The following is a 21,918-nucleotide window of genomic DNA, read 5'->3' on the forward strand; positions in this document are numbered from 1 at the left end:
CATGCTCTTCTCCTTGACTGCTTTAAGGTAGAAAAGTCCCAATATCTTATTCAGAGTCTGGATGTCTGTACCCACAAACCACTTACACTTATCTAATATGATTATACCATTTTACCAGCCTCAAAGAATATGAGGGTGAGCCAGCCTTGCCAGGATTCAAACTCGAGACCTGCATATCGCTGCTTGCTTCAGTCCAAGCGTTCAACCCAATGAGCCATCTTGCGGTAGGCGTTTTTGGCATTTTACAACCATATTGACTTCTCTGGTTTTTGATCCAAACTTCCTTTTTAGTGGTAACTAAAATGTGTCTTTCTTACCATGTGCTTACATAGCTAAAACTTTACAAGACATAACCGATATTATACACTCCTCTTTGCTTTTTTTTATTAAATATACAACTTTATTGCTAAAATCATCCATTTTCGTTTTCAATCAATTTTATCCTTTTAGCTTCCTCCAGCTTTTGTCGTTTCATGAATATAGCCTGCACTTTGCCCACAGCACGCGGGCCATTTTCTTCTGAGTGCTGCACCTTATAAAAGCTCATATTAGACATCCATTATATCTGTTTCATGGGTTCCATCACACTGCTCCAGTCAGGAACACACTATTGCTCAGCACTTTCTCCGCCATTTGGACTCTGGTGGTTGCTTCTACTCTGCCTGATCTAATTGTCCAATCCAGGTTCACTTCTGAGAGGAACATCTTTTCTCCATAGCACATTCACATTGCTAAATACTTTAGATTTGCTGATCGGTCTTAAACATTTTGTAGCATTCTTTAGTTACATTTATTTTACATGTTAATCATCATACCAAAATTAGATTTCGGGTACTGCTCAGCATCATCTTTTTCCTCCACCTCAACTGTCTCTCCAGGGCATTCAGCTTTGGACCTCTGGACCTATGGACAGAAATACTAGTCATACTCAATACTGAACAGAAATAGGATCTTTCTAATTCCTACAAAGCCATGCTTTGTGAGTGTTATAAAAGAGACACTGAGGGCGCATCCCTAAATCCAGTTTCAGCAGGTGGAAACTGAAAATAAACTTTCAAGTCCAGGACATCATGTCCACTTTCCTGTTGCAACTGAAATAAAGCCTTGTTTAATTTGTATCTGTAATTACCGTGATTTGCATGAGTGGCAATCCCTATATTTTCAGGATGTGATCGTGAAGCGAGCTGAGCACTAGGGGGCATATGTACAAAGAAGTGGTGGAATGAGGCGTTGGCTGTCATGGCTTAACGCCTCACTCCACCACTTCAGAAACGCAAGGCTGCACCATATTTACTAGGATATGGTGCAGCCTTGCGTTTTCCCCCTGCACTGGCGCTACAGGTGCAGGGGTAGTTTGTTTAAGTGCAGGAAGGTGACCCTTCCTGCACATCTCTTAATACGCCATTTTGTCTATTCTAGGTGCTGCTTAAAAGGACGATTTAAGCCTGTCAAAAGGGTTTATTTTACCAGGTCAAAATGGCATTTTATAACTGCACACCGGGCTTCATTCGCAGGTCTAGCTTACGTTTTTTTACAGTGCTACTTAGTGGGTGGCACAATGAGCACTTCAGCCCACTAGTCACATTTAATTTACAGGCCCTGAGTACATGAGGACCATTTACGGGAGACTTACAAGTAAATCAAAGGTGCTAATTAGGGGTGTTCTAATTCTAACATAATAACAAGCATTGACATAGCCAATAGGTCTCGCCTTTGGGACCTTATAAGTGTTTAGCCATGCAACAGTTGCGTAACTAAATACCTATAAGGTCCCAAAAGCGAGACCTAATGGCTATGCCAAGTGGCCCTGCGGCCGCGAAAGTGGAAGTAATTGCGGTAAAGCGCGGCGCGCGCGCCCGGGCACATGCACTGTAGCTCTAGGCTGGCCTGGTAGCACTTTTTGGAGCCCTCTCAATAAGTCTCGCCAGACCAGCGCATGCGCTGGGTCAGGCGAGACCTAAAAATGGAGAGCACAAGCACTTTACCATGAGTTAACAGGAGTAACAGTGGGTAGAGGTCTTTGGCCAGAAAAAGGGAATCAGCAACACATGGCAAAAAATCTGGAGGGACCTGGAAAAAGGGCACATTTCCAACGGTCATGTTAGTCATGAAAAGCCTAGGCCTTCCCACAAACATAACACCCAAAAAAATAAATGTATCTGCACGGATAAAGTGATTCTAGAAAAGGTAAAATCATTTTCATACCCAGTATCACCTTTTTCGAAAAAGTATTTTGGATCTTTCTAAAGCCTGGTCTAGAGTTTGGTGGATGCAGGATTTTTAACAACACATAGTGGTGTATGAGCCATCCACCCTGTTTAGAACGTATTTATGTCTGCCGATTCTACAGAGGGTTGACGTGACATCCACCACTTTTTGACTGACTAAGGACGACTTGAAAAAGTGTGGAAATACATATTTCTTTGTACTTCACTCAAGCAATCATTTTCTGAAGATGGCTGGATCTAGGGTATTTCTATGATTAGACAATGGCTAACATAATGTAATTACTACAAATTCAAGAGCGACTGAAATCTATTCTCCAGTAGGGCCTAGTCCTATACTATAGTTACAATGGCAATTCTTTATTGTATTTAACAGTATCAGTAATCAACCATCAAAGATTTTACACAATGCTGTTAGAAATAACAGGGCATACACTCTCACACAGTTTCAAACCTACGTTGGAGATTATGGATTGTCAAATCATAACACAGTGGATCACAAGTACAGTGATTTTTAAAATGCAGCAAATAGAGAGTGAAGCTTAAAACCAGCAAAATGAAAAAGGTTTTTACTGCGCTTTGGTGGAAAAAGAAGCAAATATAACATTTATTTAATAAAAGTCTAATGTTAAGAGTATGACAATGAAATAGTTGATTGTACAAAGGATCTGCAACCGATGTGCTAAACTTTAAGCACCAAATTTCAAATGTTAGCTCTCCGGTAAATAACAACTATATATGCAAGCCTTATGCATAAAATGGGTATCGGCAGGAGCGGCTCCACCGTTAGCGTGGAGGAGCGTCACCCCACTAAATAGAAATGCCACAGAGATGAAAAATAAAATGGTATTAAAATTATTTTTCTGAGCCGAGTGCCAGGGTGGGGCCATTGCATTGCTGATGAGTAGCAGCAGCAGGGAGGAGTGGCGGTGCTGGGCACCTAAGTTTAAAGTGTGCATGTCACTTTGGCTGGCTGTCTTGCGGTGGCTAGCCAGACATGTTTACTTTAAACCTCTCCAACCTTAGCTGTCATAGACAGCTGGGGTGGAGAGCAAGCACAGGGCTACAGTGCCTTTAGGAGCTCTGAGAGAACCCACGTTATCCAACCCTGGCCCTTCTCTCATGCTGGTTAACAGCATGAGAGAAGCATTTGGACTGGTTACGGGATTTCCATGCAGCCCACGCTGGATGACGAGAAGAACGCCAGAACCAGTCTTTGTCAAGGTGGTGTCTGCTGAGAGCAAGAGGACGAGCTGTGTATCATCAGCATAGGAGATGCTGTTGTGCGATCTGACAATGTCTGTGAGCTGTGTCATGTAGACGTTGAAGAGGGTTGGGCTGAGGGATGAGCCTTGGGGGACACCGCAATGGTGTGCTTGGCTTGCAAGGTGAAGGGAGGGAGGCTGACTCTCTGCGTGCGCCCAGTAAGAAAGGATGCGATCCTTCTGAGCCCGTCATCTGTGATTCCAATCTTGCGTACTTGATCGATAAGTGTGTGGTAAGAGACGGTATCAAAGGCTGCGGAGCGGTCAAACAGTATCAGGATGGCTGATTCTCCTCTGTCGAGTAGGGTGCGTATGTCGTCTGTTGGAGCGATCAGAGCTGCCCTGGTGCTGTGGTTGGCTCCGAAGCCTGATTGAGAAGGGCCTAGTATGTTGTTTCTCTCCAGGTGTTCAGTGAGTTGGAAGTTGTTAGCCTTCTCCAGGACTTTGGTGGGGAACGGGAGCAGTGAAATGGGATGGTAGTTCTGGGGCTCACTGGGGTCTGCAGAGGTTTTCTTAAGGAGGGGTCTGACCTCTGCATATTTACAGGCGTCAGGAAATGTGTCTGTGATTATCGAGACGTTGAGGATGGTAGTAAGCTTGCGGCTGATATTGTCTCTACTGAGGTTGAAAAGCCGGTGGGGGCAGGGGCGGGTGGGTGCTCCAGAGTGGATAGAGTTCATAACAGTGGTTGTTGGGTTGTTGTGCCGCTACCATGTATTGTGTCTGAGCACACTGTATGAATGCACATATGTTTCTTGCTATACAAAGCACAACGCGAGAAACACTGCAGAGCATACACTGTTACTGCTAGGGGAAACTGCCCAAATGTGGATAGCACTGTGGGTGTTGTGTGCATTTATGTTGCTGTTCGTGTGGGTAGGACTAGCATCCCAAATCACAAATACTTTAGCTCCACTTTGTCCATCGCAGCCGGTGTATCTTAATGTCCCACCGTTGGGCTGAGCTATGTGTCTACAAAATCTTTCTTTACCTAGGTCTTCGTTGGCAATTTACATTTTAGCTTAGTTTTAGTATGAACCTAGAGATGACTTTACTGGCATAGATGATGTCATTGGAATGGATTTTTAGGGAAAAGAACGCATGTCGATGCCAGTGCATTTGAAAGTTTATGACATTTGGGTGAGTCTAGTTTATAGTCGCTGCACAGAAAATGTAACACATTTTATTCAATTTCATTCCAATGTTTTCTCAGCATGAAATATGGTACTTGCTTGTAGTGCTCTAACGATGACAGCTCTCAGCTGGCTTCATGATTTAAAAAAAATTACGTGCACTTGCAATTTATTTAATGTAATAAGTCCCTTACTACTTTTTAATTGGCTTCCTTCCGATAAATCCGAATATTATACTTTGGTGCCACCTAGCGCTCATAGGTAACTCTGTGCATCAGGGCTAAGTGCTGCAAGACAGTTCAAAATATCACCATAGCATGGATTGCATAGAAGCATAAAGGGATCCTGAAGTGTTCAAACAATTCGCCCACCTCTGAACAAGTTATTTGTCATTACAATAAAATAATTCCAATGCCATTCTCAAACTTTCAAACAGGTCCGATATAACCCAGGATGTGGTCCGTCGGCTGCGCTGCCGCCTCTGGCGCAGGAAACCAGGGTTTGAGCCTCGAGGTCGCGTCCACATCCTTTGAGTCTGGGCAAATCACTTCATCTCCCCGTGCCTCAATGTGTAATGTAAATACGGTGCTATGTAAAGCGCTCCAATCCCTTCGGGTCGAGTTCGCGCTATATAAATAGGCAACAAACAAAAATAAAAATACCCATGAGGTAAACCATTTTGGCATTTTGTGCCCTTCGGGTCTGCACTAGGCACAGGCGTTTTCCTAATGTTGACAGCGTGGAGCTGGTTTCGCTGGCCCGTTTTGTTGTGGGGACCTTTTCCTGTCTGGAACGCTACAGATCTTCACAAAGAAACAATGCAAAACAAATGGCTGTAAAGCTGGCCCTGACAGACCACGCCCGCTTCAAAGCCGTTTTGCAGGGTCACCTTGAGCTGCGCTGACCTTCAGGGAGAAGTCACTGATTAAACGCATTTCATTATAGTATATACAATTATAATGTTGCATTGAGGGACCATTGATAGTAGTGAGTCTAATTATGAACCTACAAACATTCATGCCCCTCACCCCTGCCCTGGCGGGTGGAGTAACATTAACAGCCTTCTGTTTATGTGTAGCGCACACTCTGAAGAGATGTATTTAAAGGTCCTCTCCTTAGTTGATGGAAAAAAAGGAGGCTCTGTGGAAAAAAGGTTAATGCCTAGGATCACACAATGTGGCCAAGTGGAAGCCGGGAATGATGCAAGGGTTCCTGGTTTCAAACTGTGCAATGTGTCAACTACATCGTATGTCTTTTTCTCTTCTGTTTTAGATCTGTTTCGGATGCTTTCCGTTTGATTGTTTCAGCCCTAGTTCATATCAGAGCACTGTGTTAAAAAAAAAAACGTGCTAAGGGTGGTTCACAAACATTGGTGCTGGTAGTGTTTGTGGAGGGTGATGCTTTAATGCAGAAGCTAAAATGAAAACCAAAGTACCCATCCTTGGTCTGTGCACTGAGAACATTGTCTCCACATAGCTAAAAATCTTTATTCATTGTCATCCCTTCTTGAATTGTTTCAATGGTCAAATTGTCAACAGACAGCTAACCCGATATCTCGAAGAAAACAGAATCCTGGACCCTTCCCAGTCAGGGTTCCGCAGCAACCACAGCACCGAGACTGCCCTCATCACCTCCACCGACGACATCAGGACCCTGCTTGACAACGGCGAGACCGCAGCACTCATCCTCCTAGACCTCTCCGCCGCCTTCGACACCATCTGCCACCGCACACTACGTGCACGCCTCCACGCTGCAGGGATCCGAGACAAGGCTCTGGAATGGACCACCTCCTTCCTCTCCGGCAGAACCCAGAGCGTCCGCCTCCCCCCATTCTGGTCCAAAGCCTCCGAGATCATCTGCGGCGTACCCCAAGGATCCTCCCTCAGCCCGACACTGTTCAACATTTACATGGCCCCGCTCGCACACGTCGCGTGACAGCACGACCTCAACATAATCTCCTACGCCGACGACACTCAACTGATCCTCTCCCTCACCAAGGACCCCATCACCGCCAAAGCCAACCTCCATGAAGGAATGAAGGCTGTCGCTGACTGGATGAAGACCAGCCTTCTGAAGCTGAACCTGGTGGCTGACGGCACTGGGAGCAGCCCCGACACCCACCGACCACGCACGCAACCTGGGAATCATCCCCAACACTCTCAATGACCAAGCAGGTCAACGCCGTCTCCTCCTCCTGCTTCAACACCCTCCGCATGCTCCGCAAGATCTACAGATGGATCCCGACAGACACAAGAAAGACAGTCACCCAGGCCCTCGTCAGCAGCAGACTCGACTACAGAAACGCTCTCTACGCGGGAGCCCCGACCAAGCTCATAAAACGACTACAACGCATCCAAAACACCTCGGCACGACTGATCCTCGACGTACCATGCCACGGCCACATCACCCCCCACCTGAGGGACCTGCACTGGCTTCCCGTCCGCAAGAGGATATCCTTCAAGCTCCTCATCCACGCACACAAGGCACTCCACAAGACCGGCCCAGCCTACCTCAACAGACGGCTCTCCTTCTACATCCCCAACCGCCAGCTACGCTCCGCCGACCTCTCACTAGCCACCGTCCCGCGCATCCGAAGAACAACCACTGGCGGGAGATCCTTCTCCCACCTCGCCGCCAAGACATGGAACACCCTCCCACTGAGCCTACGACAGACCCAAGACCTGCTGACCTTCAGGAGGATGCTCAAGACCTGGCTGTTCGATCAGTAGCACACCCACTCCCCCCCACAGCGCCTTGAGACCCCCTCCGGGTATGTAGTTTGCTTTATAAATGATTGATTGATTGATTCATTCATTCATCCATCCACTCCTCACCCACCTATTTATTCATTCACTGAGCCATGTAGCCATGTATCCAACCACCATCTATACATTCAATGAATAGACAAGATTCTAAAAATGAAAAATGAAATTAAAAATGTGTTGCAAAACACACTATATTTGCAATGTTTTTCAAAATGTCTTGTGTGGAGAACTCCACCCAACCCCTTTGCAGTGGTCAGGCTCGCGCATTACGTACAGCATGAGGGCTCCTCTGACAACATTTGCCAGGGCTGCTTTTGCTTCTAAGTCCGGTCATTTTCATGACACCTGGCCTGCTATTTTGGCCTCCCCACACTACACCTGCTACCCTTGGTCCAGAGTTACATTGATGAAGAGGTAGAGACAGAAAGTAAACAAGGTGCTGTAGTTCCCGTTGCCTTTCCCTGGCCGCCCAGCAGCAAACAAGAGGCTGTTGATGTTCTTAGTGTGATACATCCTTGTGTGTCATAGAGGGTCAGAGGATGCGTGATGTCACTTCTGCAACTGCTGGCCTTTTAGTGAACCCGACATCCATGGAAGCCCCTTTGGCGCAGTCCGTTGCGGTGTGGTTGCCTTATAGGGACAATATATAAGACCGTGAAGCCAATATGGTGCAGGAGGGCCTCAACCCTTCAGCTCAAGGCATTCTGTGAGATATGGGAGATTCAAAGGCCCCGCTTCACACTCTGCGGGGGGGAGTCGCCATCATTGTGTGTTACAATACTGTTGTCTTTATGTAGAGATTTGGATTGGAGGTTGTTTCTCGGGCACAAAATTTAGCAACACACTGTGGTGTGTTTGCACCATGGCACAATGCCGAATCATGTTTATCAGCATGCAAACAAGGTATTTTTAGTGCAACGTTGACTGATGACATCATCGATGTCATAGTAAATACAGCACTGCTTAATAGTTGTGCTGTTCATGCACTGCAGAGCTGCAGATTTCCTTGCAACATTGCGCTGCACGATTCCTGGTAAATCTGAACCTCTGATTCATCTACATGGTTATTTCAGATCCCAGTCTGTACTGAACCATCTCACCCAACGGTGACCCACTTAACCCATTCACCCCCAAACAATCATTTCAAATACAAGACAAATCTTTGTAACAAAAGTTGTTGCATTCATTGCCCACCCTCAGAAAAGAATTCATGATTGATGACTGCCTAAAACAAAAACGGTGTTTTTTTGGCAGTCTTGACACTTTTCCTTGAAACAAAACAGATTATAGAGCAATCTTTCCGTACATTGTGCTTTGGTTTTCAACCATCCCTTTGTTTTCTGACATTTTTTTATTTGCCTGAGAGCGCCTACACCTGCGACATCACTTTTCTGCCACTGTTGGATCAATAAATGAATTGCAACCTTCACAGAAACTCATTTGAAGCATCTGACTTACCCCAGACAATAAACCCTCCCAACAAAGGATAGCAGCCCAGTGAAAAGGTTTGAAGCGGAGATGACACACCACACAACGGCAAGAGTCTCCCGGATAACCCAACGGAGTGAAATGTGTCTGACATCTACTACACCCTTTCATTCAAAGCAGGGCCAGGTTACGCGCTGAGCGGCAGACACTCCCACTTAAGACTCGTAGGGGCATATCAGCAAGGGCCTGCGATAATTATCGCTCAGTGCTTTTAGCGCGAGGATAATTATCGCAGGCTAACACTGGATTCTATCGTGCTATCAGCAACGCTTATCTCCCAAGCGATAGGAATCCATGCGTTAGCTGGAAAACAGTGTGATTATCACTGGAAATCCAGCGGTAATCGCACTGCGACCAGCGATACCTTGCTGATAGGGTAGGGTGGTTTTAGCCATGTAATCCACCTCCCATTGGATTACATGGCTAAGTCAGATTACAAGCAGGTGTAAGGAAAGTAGCGATAACTGTGGTTAGCGCTACTTTTCTTATCACTTTGCTTGTTTGCGTGCAGCTTGATAATTGGAGAAATGTCGGTTAGCGACATTTCTCAAGTTATTTTGGCACGGAACGCCCATTTTGCATCCCATTAGAGATGCAAAGCTGGCCGTTGTTTTAAGGGGCGCTAAATCAGCAAAACACGCAATAGCGTGTGTTTGCTGATAAGGCAATGAAATTATCGCCGCTTTTCGCCTGAAAACGGACGCAAAAGCGGCGATAATTTCATAGCGCCGACTTGCTGATCTGCCCCCTTATACTTAAGACAGCTCCAGCCACGGTTTTAAAACTGCAGAATTGTACTCCCTACATTTTGGAAGTTCAAAGAAAATTATTTCTTAGGGAGTAAAAAAGTAATTATCATTCCTGACGGGAGGACTTCTTTCTCAATTTTAAACCATGGATATTTATGTTATGCCTTCTTTGCGGCTGTAAATTCAGGGACATGAAAAGGTAATTATAGCTATGGACGATGTCTCAAGCTGATGGGAGGCCGATGATGTATGTTGACTAAGCAAGCGATGCAGCGTTAAAGTCCTAGGGGCATATTTATGAGGTTTTGCCATAGGGAAGCGCAGCAGGCCTTCCTGCTGCGCTTCCCTACGGCAAAAGAAAAGGGCAGGGATGCGCCGTATCTATAAAATGCGGCGCATTCCTGTCCTTTTCCCCTGCGCCGGCGCACATTGGGCTGCCTGCGCCAACGCAGGCACCTCTGCACCATGGTGCAAGGGTGCCTGCGTTGCGGAGATGAATATTTTTGTACAGGAAGGGAAACCTTTCTGTACAAAAATAATCACAAGAGGTTTTTCCTCTTTGTATGGATGCTGTAGAATGCAGCACACATAGAAAAAGGAAAAACGAGGAGAAATAAAGATATTTCTCCCCGTTGCGCCTCCCTTACGCCTCCCCTGGGGAGGCGGAAGCTTTTGGCGCTGCCTCAGATTTACGATTTCTCGTAAATCTGGGGCAATGTCAAAAGGCCATGGATGTTGCTGGGAACGCCCCCAGCAACACCCATTGCACGCCCCTTTAACGCAGAACACTGATATTTATGAGGCAGCATTAAGCCAAAAAAAGTGGCTCAGTGCTGCCTGATGAATATCACGCAGGCTTCTGCGCCACGGAACGTCACAAAAAGTGACGTTCCGATGGCGCAACGGGCCTCATAAATCTGCCCCCTAGTACTCATCAGTATTTAGGCACAGCCCAAAATGGCCACAAGAGGACACCAGAGCACAACAAATAGTGTCAAAATCATCTTACTAATAGAGGAAAGGGACTATCCATGATGCAAAGAAACATTTTGCTTGGGGCTCAGAAAATCCTTGCACTGGAGGTTGGCCTGAGAGTTAATTGTTGAGGTTTGCAGGTGATACCTGTTTTGTGCACTGTAAGATATCACACTTCTTAAATTCAATATTTAATTACACTTCAACATATAAATTGTGAACGAAATGTTGAAGCTAATGGGGAGAGACATAATTGGTGTATATTTGGGATAACAGCCAGCTCGGAATCGTATCTAAAGGATTCTTAGCTACTAGAAAAGTTTGGTAATTTGACTTTTTTCCTCGGAGACCCACAATAGCATCCAAGAGCTGTAAGTCATTCATCCAAAGACTGATCACCACAAAGATGAGCTTTGTACAATTCAATTGACCATTGAGAGATGCCCATGGTAAGTGCTACACACTGACCCAAGCACCTTGTAACACTGAGGGGCATATTATCAAGAAACTGCGTTAAGATTATCGCCGCTTTAGCGGCAGAAAACTGCTGATAAAGCGGCGATAATGGGCTTGATAATATGCCCTTGAGAATTCCCATAGAAGCCCATGTTCTGATGTCAACATGGGCTACTATTGGAATTTTCTGCGGCATATTATCAAGCCCATTATCGCCGCTTTAGCGGCAGTTTTCTGCCGCTAATGCGGCGATAATTTTAATGCCGTGCTTGATAATAATCCCCTGAAGTTCCTTCTTTGGATGCGGATTGCTCCTCCCACTCCTCTGAATTGCTCCTCCCCCACCTCTGGCTGCCCATGCCACCCTGCCTCAGATAAAACACACCAAAAGTGACAGGATGAACACTTGCAGCAAGTCTAAGCATTGGCAGTCACTCGGGGTAGCATTCCAACCCATCATTCTTTTACCCACAATGCCACCTCAGTTTGGTCCCAGCCATATGTAAATCAGTCTTGACCCTGCTCCAACAGGTACAGTCCATTCCCAACCACCAGGCCAGGTCCTCCCTGAACCGGATCACAAACAAGCCAAGACTGATTCGTTCTGATTGGGCCTTTTCAGTCAGGTGTAGACTGGTTCCATTGGCACAGTGAGCAACAAACCCACGTACGGGCACAGCGCACAACATTTACGGCGTTACATCAAATACAGAAAAGGTGATGGGAGGAACGTTTGCAATAAATCTAACCACTGGCTTGGGGTAGCATTCCAACACATTTCTTGCCCTCATGCCGCCTCAGTTTGGACCCAGCCATATGTAAAACATTCTTGACCCTGCTCCAATATTACTACTACTTTTTCAGTCCAGCCCGAACCGCTAGGTCCTCTCTGAACCAGAACACAAGCCTTGATTGGGACTCTTTAGAAGGTGTAACTTGCAATAAATCCCTCCCTCAGATGAGCAAGAGGCTTTCACATCCAGGCTCCCAGAGCCCCTCTGCTCTCCAGGACTGGTATTTTGAAGCTTTCATGTCGGGTGCTTGGGACATGGAGTATGGTCTGCAGTGCCTCAGTCTTGTGCAGGTAGAGGGGTCAAAGGTGACCATCTGTAATTTGAATCTTTGGCTCTTGGGTGAGCTTTGCATTCATCCCGGTCTCCAGGGCCGGACTGACTACCGGGCGTTTTGGAATTCTGCCGAGCAGGGAGCTGATTTCACTGCAGTGGGGGCTGATTTCGTTCATGGAGACCTGCGTGAGACCCGCAGAGAATTCCAATAGAAGCCCATGTTGACAGCAGAACATGGGCTTCTATGGGAATTCTCAAGGGCATATTATCAAGCCCATTATTGCCGCTTTAGCATCAGTTTTCTGCCGCTAAAGCAGCGATAATTTTAACGCCATTTCTTGATAATATGCCCCTTTGTGCGGAAACATTTTAAGCAAAAGGGTTCTATCAATGTAATAGCAACCCCAACGGTTGTAGAGTTTGATAACAAGGGTATGTCATCGGGTTCCTCAATTATTTTGGATAATTTGGGGTTTCTTCAGTCTCAGTACTGGAGCATAGAGAGCTGCTACTCTCCTCAGTACCACAGATTAACACATATTCCAGATGAATTATATCTTGCCTGAAGTGGATGATCACAATGTGGAAACACAAAGATAAATATCTGCTCCTAAATTTTCCCTGAAGGAATTAGAGTGCCCTAATATGAAAGAGGACACAAAGAAGAATGCATCAAGTTAGCCATGTATACAGGGCCAGACTCGGAACACAAACCAGCTCTGGCGGGGGGGGGGGGGGGGGGGGGGGGTTATGGGATGCGCATAGAAACACTGCAGCTGCTTTTGTGACAGGGGGCCGATATTACAGCAAAACCGACCCCTGGTAACAAAATCAGTCCCCCAGGGGTCCAAAACTGGCCCCCACCCTGACGGCTCACCGGGGAAACACCCAGTGCCCGCTACAGCCAGTCCGGCCATGCATGTAATTTAAGTTTGCAGAAGTTTCTAAATTTGGATACTTCTGCTTCGTCATCAGGTCCGGTGTTAGATGTACTCCTGCTTATGCAGAAAACTACACAGGCTATTTTTGAGACAGTTGTCTTAAACAACGATACAATGAAGATGCAAAAAGGATTGTTAAAAAGTATTGCAGAGGAAGTGAAATTGTTGTAAGTCATCATTGGTGAGAATGATAGAAGGGTTTTACCTGGAAAAAAAGAAAATGGTTATCAACAAGAATGGTAAAATACAAATGAGGAAGCAAAGTCAGGTATTATTAGGTATTATTAAGAATACACAGCAAAGAAGGGGACTGGAACCCTAGATTGAAGGGGGGAATGATGGAATCCTTGTATGTTAAAGAAAGACAACTGGAACTGAGGAAGCATTGAGGAGGGAAGCGGGAACGAATACGACAGAGAAGTTGATCAGTGTTTTTCACTATATTTTGACTTGTGTAGATTGGGAGAGAAAAGTAAAACGTGTAGATGATTAAATAGATTACACCTACTGCAGATATTTCAAACTGCCCCTATCCCCCCTTTGCATCAGAAAGTAGGTCTCAAGTATATGGCTTTCTTTCATACCTGGTTAAAAATGCAATAGGGTGTGCAGAACATCAATTAAATCTACAAGGGATAAGAAACGGTACCAAGGGAGAAAATAGTACAATCAAAGCTTGTAAAGGGGAGAGGAATTGGCCTAACGGCTAGGGCGCTTGACCTCGGACCTGGGGAACTGGGTGTGAGTCTTGGTAATGACTGAACATCCTGTTATTCTGGGCAAATCACTTAATCTCCCCGTGCCTAACAAAAAAAAGAAAAAATGAATGTATGTCCTCATGTAATGTAACTGGTGCTATGTAAAGCACTCTGAAACCTTATTGGATTCGGGTCAAGTTCGCGCTATATAAAATTCTGCAAAAAAAAAAAGCTTTTCTTAAATAATCATGGGGGATTAAGTAACAACCAAATTAACCTTGAATGAGGAAAGCTGTGAGACACAGAGGAGATCTGTGGGGTTTAGCAGAGAATTAGTCTGCCACAGTTGAAAGATAATTGACAATGAAAAGATCCTGAAATTAGGAATCGTTGTGTTCCATTGAGCCTGACATGAGAATTCGAAAATACGAGGATAAGAGATATTGATTAGGATCAGACTTCTCCCAGCAGTCTGTTAATATTCTGCTACAATGTTAACGGATTAGGACAAATGCTAAATCGAGAGCGTCTTGTTAAGCTTTAGAAGGGAATGACTTTATATGTTTCATGAAGATGTGGCTGTCTGTAGAAAAAAACTGTTGTCAGTGATTTTGTCCGGATTTACTCGCAGGCGAACTTGTTAGGTTTATGATGTACCTCAGGGGGTTTAATATTATAAGTCTTTACAAGAGTAGCAAAGGTATTAAAGACATTAAACATTGACTGTTCGTGGATCTAAGCAAGTATTGTGAATCTTTATGAAAATTTGCTTTCATTAGAAATCTAATTTTGCTTAAAGTTTCTGTATTACTGAGGGATCAAATATTTATTTAAGCAACAGCAAACTCTCTTTCATAATGATTTAAATAATATGTGCCCTTCATTTCCAAATACTTCAATTTAAAATATGCCTGAATCCAAAGCAGGAGGACCTAGTTCAGTCAGACCTATTGTCGGTATACAATATACCTGCAGGGGTCTTCCTAACTGTGTTAGATGTAAGGCTACATCTGATATGCAAATAAGGACCAGGATTTTGTTTGTTTAAATGGTAGATTTCAATTAGATACTCTTGCTTCTGAAATATTTAAATGGCTAACCAAAAATGTCGGTTTAATTATGTGTTTGTGCAAGCTTGGCATCTTGAATTGTTAGCTAATTTCCAGATGGGTAGTGCAGGGGGAGGTGATTATTTTAGAATACTAAACATGAACATGTTATGCCTCTGCAAGTTAATTTTCCACAGCGATTAACAACTAGTATTGATGAAAATCATCTAGCTGTGCTTAGGCAGACTCAAGGGTCAGTAGATCTTGAGGATTTGGAAGTAAGTGAGATGGAGATAATTGATTGTAATAACAAAGTTATAAAATAACTTGCTAATTGTCTAATAGTTAACATCACCAAAAAAATCCAGTTCTCAAAAATGTAGCTAAGGAAGGAAAATAATTATAGAATATGATTCAATGCCCAGTGTCAATGTTTAAAAATGAAATTGAGTAAGCTAAAGAAGAACTTATGTGACAATCAGGAGAACAAGGTGATCAAAAATGATTGTGAATGTACAGCAGAATATAATTCCCTTATGAAAAAGGAATATGATACAATAATACAATTCCAACTGGGCCTAAATGATTAGGTAATCCCAGAAAAAAACATGGCGAAATGTTGGTGTTTTGTTCAGAAGGGTACAGGGGTTGAATCACAAGCAGTAACGCATGGCAGTAGTAGAAAGCTGGATGAAGTACCTGAGGTAACTATATGCGAATGGAAGCAGAGTAGTTTCAGTTGATGCATACACATGTGATGAGGAATTATCCTTCTACCTAAAGGCAGATGCAATAAAAACGATAAAATATAAAATCCTAGCAGTTGGCCCAGATGATTTAAATTATAATCAAAGCAAATCTAGATTGTGGTAGAAGTTGTTTTTCATATGTCACTTCCCTTTTCAGATATGACAAAAAAGGTCAGTTTCCCAGAAGTTGTAAGGGGAACTAGTTAAGCCCATTTGTAAAAAAATGGACCTGATGCACACTAAAAACTATCGCCTTTTCAACTGTGTACATAGGAGCAAATGTTTATTCTAAAGCAATATTATTATATATGAAAGATTGGATCGATCGTAATGAGCTCATCCCAATTAAACAAGGAGGTTGTAAGGATGAGCATTCAAACATAGATAACTGTTTTAGTCGTTGGACAATTGCACAAACAATTTAAATATGGGGCAATTAATTTTGTTGTTATGTCGAGTTTCAAGCTGTTATTGATTTGGTTAACCGGAAGATCGTTTGTCAAATATCAGAATGTATGAACAACCCCCAGGTTTTGCTTCATAATTTAGAGAAATTCACAGGATTAATTGAGAGAGAGTGGAACTAAATAAAAGTGGTTCACTATAGAATAAAATCCCTATGAATAAAGATTTACATCAGGGGCGTGTAGTACCTCCTACACTCTTCACACTTTATCTTGCTTAATCCCCCTACTTCTCTCCAAAATGTTCACTCATTTTCTCCAAGGATGGGCGTCCAGCATGCCCCATCTACATTTTCCGTTGACCTAATATTAATGGATATGACACAAATTGGCCTTCAAAGGAAATGAAATGCATTAAAAAAATATTGTGAGGTTAATCGTTTGGTGAGTAACTGGGAGAAAATGAAAGTGTTGGTGTTCAGCAAGAAAAGTAAACTTTTTATTTGGCCTAATGAAAGTGGAGCTAGTTCCATCATATAGATACCTTGGAAAAGCTTTCAACACTAAACTAAATAGGAAAATGAACACAGCCACTTTAAAATCTTTTGCTGTAACAGCAATAGGAGGGTTAAGAAAATGTAAAAGAGAGTATGGTGGTCCCTCATTAAACTGTAGATTTCCCACTCTGCCACAAAATCACATTGATCTGGAAATCTGTTTCAACTTATGTAAGGGACAAATAAAATGCTTTTTTGTTAAACCCTCACACGCTCTAGTAGTGGCATGCTTCATCATCGGATCTCAACCTGGCTCCTAAAAACCAGGATGGGCTTGACCATATTCCGGGGAGCACTTTTGATATAAATTGCAACCGGGGATTTCTCAGAATAAAAGACCATAGTACAACCAAGGTATCCCTTTTATTAGCAGTTGTTCAGGAATGATTAACAAAAGTTATGAGTAAACCATGGGATATAATTATCGTATTACCTTGCTATGCTTGTAAACATGTTGCAGACCGTAAAACAAAGCCTCTAAGGGTGCACGGCTTTCATCAGGACAACATTTATTTTTTATCTGTCCAACCTCACTAACTTAGGGGGGACACATTCACATGCAATAGAAATGTTTAAACTTGATTCCTGTAGGAGAAAAGGCACAACATATTGTATCAACAGTATATACACGTCTGGATAAACTAATAATCCAGTGTGAAATTGGTTTGTTTTCACTCTGATTGTGCAAATACACGCTTTTCTGTAGCTGCATCACAAACATCTCATGCCTCTATTAACTAAAGAAATACTAGATTCATATCTCAAAGCTTTGACTACTCATCCACAGTATTTGACTATAGGGTATGTCCCCTACTCCTCCCATTACTGCGTTTAGAGATTCCATACACCGGTAAGAAACAATGGGCCAGATTAACAAAAGTAAACTGAGATGAAAGTCTAACTTCACGACTTACGTGGTTCACAAAGGACATTTACTAATCGTAAATGCCCTTTTTGAATACTGAAAGTAGAAACATTTTACTTTCGGTATTCACAAAGGGCATTTGCAAGTAGTAAATGCTCTTTGTGAATACCAAAAGTCATAAAGCTAGACTTTTGCCTAACTTTATCTCTGTGAATCAGGCCCAATATCTTCAGTATTATTTTGTGAGTCTTTATACTACTATGAATTATATGTCTCCTTGTCACATTTACATAGACGTTTGGCCTTGACACGAGTCTATGTGACTGCTCGTAGCATGGAACCACAATCTATACCTTTGAGATAGGAATCTAGTATTTTTTTCATTAATAGAGGAATGGGATGTGTGTGCTGCAACGAAAGAGAATCACGTGTATCTGCACAATCACAATAAAAAAACACCAATTTCAAAGTGGATTATGAGTTCACCTGACGTATGTATACTCTTGATGCAATATGATGTGCCTTTACTCTTACAGGAATCAAGTTTGAACATTATTTTTGGAAAGTAGCTTAGTAAGCCATTACATGCATGGATTTGTGTGTTGCATATTTGTTTGTCCCCTCTAAGTGAGGTTGGAAACATATTTATTTTTTTCCTTCAGGCCACTTCTTTGTCATGATGAAAGCCCTGGACCTTTAGAGGACTTGTTTTTAGGGGTTGAAACATGTCAACAAGCATAGCAGGATATTAGGATAAATATTTCCCTAGGTTTACCACTAACAATTGTTTTTTAATCATCAGGTGATTTTGGATTTAGTGACAGAGAGAACACTATCCAGTGCCTTTAGAAATTTCTCTCTCACCTTCCTCGTGGGATGGCCTATATTCCATTGGGTGCCGTAGTTATAGGCCCCTCATTAAAGCCAAATTTGACAACGTAGAAAGCTATGGTGTTATCACAAATGTTATAAGGATCAGAGATTCTAAGTCTGGGAGGGAAGTTTGATTGGGATAATCTAGAATATCGTTGTTTGAAAACGTTGTTATGCGAGCAGAAATGCACAACTGTAGAGCCTTCGATTTTGGTATAAGGAGTTTACTGCCTGTTAGAAATGGGATTTCTGGTTGGCTAGGGCTTGCGCCAAAGCCAGGCAGGAACCACCACTCTAGTCAGGGCAAGGAAGGTACACGCCAAAGATAACCCCTGCTCACCCCCTTGGTAGCTTGGCACGAGCAGTCAGGCTTATCCCTGAGGCGATGTGTAAAGCGTTTGCACGCGCACCCAGCAACAACACCCAAGGCCCACCACAAAAGAAACTCCACACAAGGTATTATATAAAAATAACCTTTGTATTACCAAAACACATTAGATAAAACCACACACTTTACAATGTGCCAACAGGCACGGGCAGAATTTACAAGGGATTATATATACAGGGGACAGGGCCACATGGACCACTGTCAGGAATTAGCACTTTTAGAACATAGGAATAATACTGTAGTACAAAATAGCAAATGTAGCACACAACCAGTAATTACTGGTAACAGGTAAGTACCACCTACGCAACCCTAACCACCTTAGGAAAATGTCACGCAGGGAACTAGGACCTCACTAGCACCACCTGTACTAGGAGAAAACAAACAACCACCTAAGTATCACAATACCTGTAGGGGTAATAGAACGTTACACATGATGCATCACATTCAGGTGTAGGGAAGGAAAACACATGACGCATAAAAACACATTCAGAGGTGCAGGGAAACACAATTGCGCAAGAACTCACATAAGCCACCACCTGTGGCAGTCCCTAGGCCAACTGGCCTTGTAGGGGCAAGGACGCCCTATGTCCAGCAGAGTCAGGGTGCGCCTGCGCAGGCTGCGCAAACCAGGGCGCACAAAGCACAACCTACATGTAGCAGTTGCCCACTAAGTGCTGGGCAACTGGAGAGATGCTGGGGCACCACTGTGCCTTCTTAAACAAATATGGCAGGGGTTGGAGCCTCTCCTGGACCACTTGTGGCCCCCTGAGCCCCTCTGGGCTTTGCAACACGAAATGCCCTGAGCCTTGCCGGCTCTGATCAATAATGTGCCCTGCGTTGGAGCGGCCCACTGCCTTCCGGGGCCGCTCTTAACAGCAAAGGAATGCCACACGTAACCGTTGGAGTCCCGCTCGGGGCTCGGGGACACGTTGGGGCGGCCCGCTGCCTTCCGGGGCCGCCCGACACTCGCACAGCCCTGGTGCCTGCCGGCACGACAGAAATGCCCCCACCTCCGGTGGAGCCCTCTCGGGGCTCAAGAACCAAATGAACTGCCCCCTAGAGCCTTGGAGCCTCGCAGGCTCCCAATCACAAAGGCCCCCAGACGTCGGAGTCCCACACGGGGGACTCTTTCACCCTGCTGCCCCCCACGTTGGAGCGTCAGGCGCTCTGTCCCACGCGGCCCCCACTCACCGGCTCTCTTCTCCTCCGGTAGGCGGGGTAGGCTCCCGCTGAGCCTCGGTCTCCGCTTCCTCCTGCTATCGGGCTCACTTTCACAGGAGCTCTCCTGGGAAGCGCGGGGTAGGCTCCCGTCGACTTCCTGGATTAGGACGAGGCCCTGCCCACGTCACCACGAACACTGCCTGACTTCCTGTCCGGCCGAACGGGGCCGCAGCGGTGATTTTCAAGGTAGTTTTTAAGTTGCGGGGTGGGCACCCGCGACGTGAATTCTCTACAAAAATGCGGCAGCAAGAGCGGGGTGGGCACCCGCTAATTAAATACTCAAATAAGCGGGGCAGCCACCCGCGAAGTGCACGGCAATAAGCGGGGTGGGCACCCGCAACGTGGAAAAATAGCAGGGAATCCCTACGTCGGGGTTCCCTCGCTATCAGCTGCAGCTCCGCGCTGCTGGCCACAATTAAAGCGCTCCTAGCGCTATAAGTGAAACAAAGAGCGCTTTCAGGCGCGCAGGAGAGAATAGGCACAAAGTCCAGCAAAAGTCTGCAGAAGCAGGGGGGCAAAGACTGGGCCCAGGGGCCAGCTCACAGGGCCCTCCAGCAGGGAGGCAGTCCCCAGTGGCGGTCTCTCCTGGCGCCCAGCAGCAGCAGGCCCCCCTCAAGTTGGATCAGCAAGAGAACAGATTCTGTGGGGACACAGCCCCATTTTTATACAGTAAAGCCCTTTGTTCTTGGTTCAGGGTGAGGAGGAAAACCAGTCGCAGCTGGTTGGGGAGCACCCTTTATGTGCTCAGCCCCTCACTCTATTCACTGGCAGGGCTAGGGTCGTCAGTCGCACCACAGGGGGCAGAGCCAGCATTATGTGGGGAAAGCCCTGCCCTATTCAGGTCCAAGGCGCACTCCTCCCCAGCCATCAGCATGCTAATCTCCCTATTCACCACCGGGTGACTCCTCCTGACTCTGGGGAATCCCTAGCCCGTCACATGACCTCAGCCAGCCAATCACGCGACAAGGCACACATTTTACACTGCACACCGAAGTGCCCACTTCTATAAGTGGCACTTCCATACTAGCTACACGCACGCCACACGCATCATTGCGCAGCATTTAACCACACGAGTCCGCACATACCAGACTCGACCCTGCACACCCCACGCATCAGGAACTACCAGGGACACATACATTCCCCATGCATTCCTATGGGAGGGCAGGCCTATCTCACCATATGCACTCAGAGTGCGCACGCACTTTACCCTGGGACACAGGGAAAGTGCGCAGAAACCAAAAACCACTATCACCAAGTCACCAATAAAAGCAAAAAAAAGTTCAGGGGTGAACCTGCCAGAGGGCCAAGTCCAACACAACCCCCTTCCAGCCAAAACGCAGGGCAGACCAATCACCACCGTGATGGACTTCCCTGCTTGGGGCGATAGAACACGGACGCGGGCCCGCAACTGCAGGGACACCCTCCGGTTCTACGCCACGGTGAACCCATGTAATTCCTTCTAAAACCACTGTCTGGACCAACTGGGCTACCCCACTGGTACTCCCAAGCTGTCCGCGGCCAAGACCAGGCCCTAGGCCACCCAGGTGCCACCGGTCCTTGCCTAACCACAGAGTGGGGGGTAGTAACCCCTGGCACATAGCAGCCATTCTCCACTCTTCCTGTCTGCAAGACAGGACTAGACTGCCACTGGTTCTCCAGCCTAGGGTCTACACCGTCAGGCGGACCAGGAGTCTCAGGGAAGGCTCTCCTCCCCCTACCTCTTCTCCTAGGGTTCCTACTCCTCTGGCGAGGGGTACACCTAGAACGCCATACCAACCCAGGGTTTAACCCCTCAGGTTGCACCGGGGTCAGAGGTGGGCTCTTCCACCCTCTGCACCCCCTTCCAGAGCCCTGCTCCCTACCAACTGGGGCGGTACCTCTGGAAGAAGAACCGGTCGGGACGCTGGTTACAGACGTCCCACCCTTCAGGTCAGGCTGATCCCGAACCTGGCCTTCCAACCTCCGGCCTAGAACCTTTGGTGGAATAATCGCCTGGCACTCCAGGACTTTTGGGGACTTACACTCCATCCCCCTGAAGCTATCAAATGAC

General features: G+C 45.5%; 1 protein-coding gene across 1 annotated transcript in view; it reads right to left on the reverse strand.

Moving 5' to 3' along the window:
* KNDC1 (kinase non-catalytic C-lobe domain containing 1) overlaps positions 1 to 21,918 on the reverse strand; it is a 575,645-nt gene that overhangs the window by 272,179 nt on the left and 281,548 nt on the right. Inside the window, exon 12 of the mRNA XM_085606188.1 lies at positions 816 to 903. Within this exon, the coding sequence (XP_085462314.1) occupies positions 816 to 903 (88 nt within the window). The remainder of the gene's footprint in view (positions 1 to 815; positions 904 to 21,918) is intronic.

Source organism: Triturus cristatus, chromosome 1_2 (genome assembly GCF_964204655.1).
Source record: "Triturus cristatus chromosome 1_2, aTriCri1.1, whole genome shotgun sequence".
In the NCBI taxonomy this organism is placed as follows: Eukaryota; Metazoa; Chordata; class Amphibia; order Caudata; family Salamandridae; genus Triturus; species Triturus cristatus.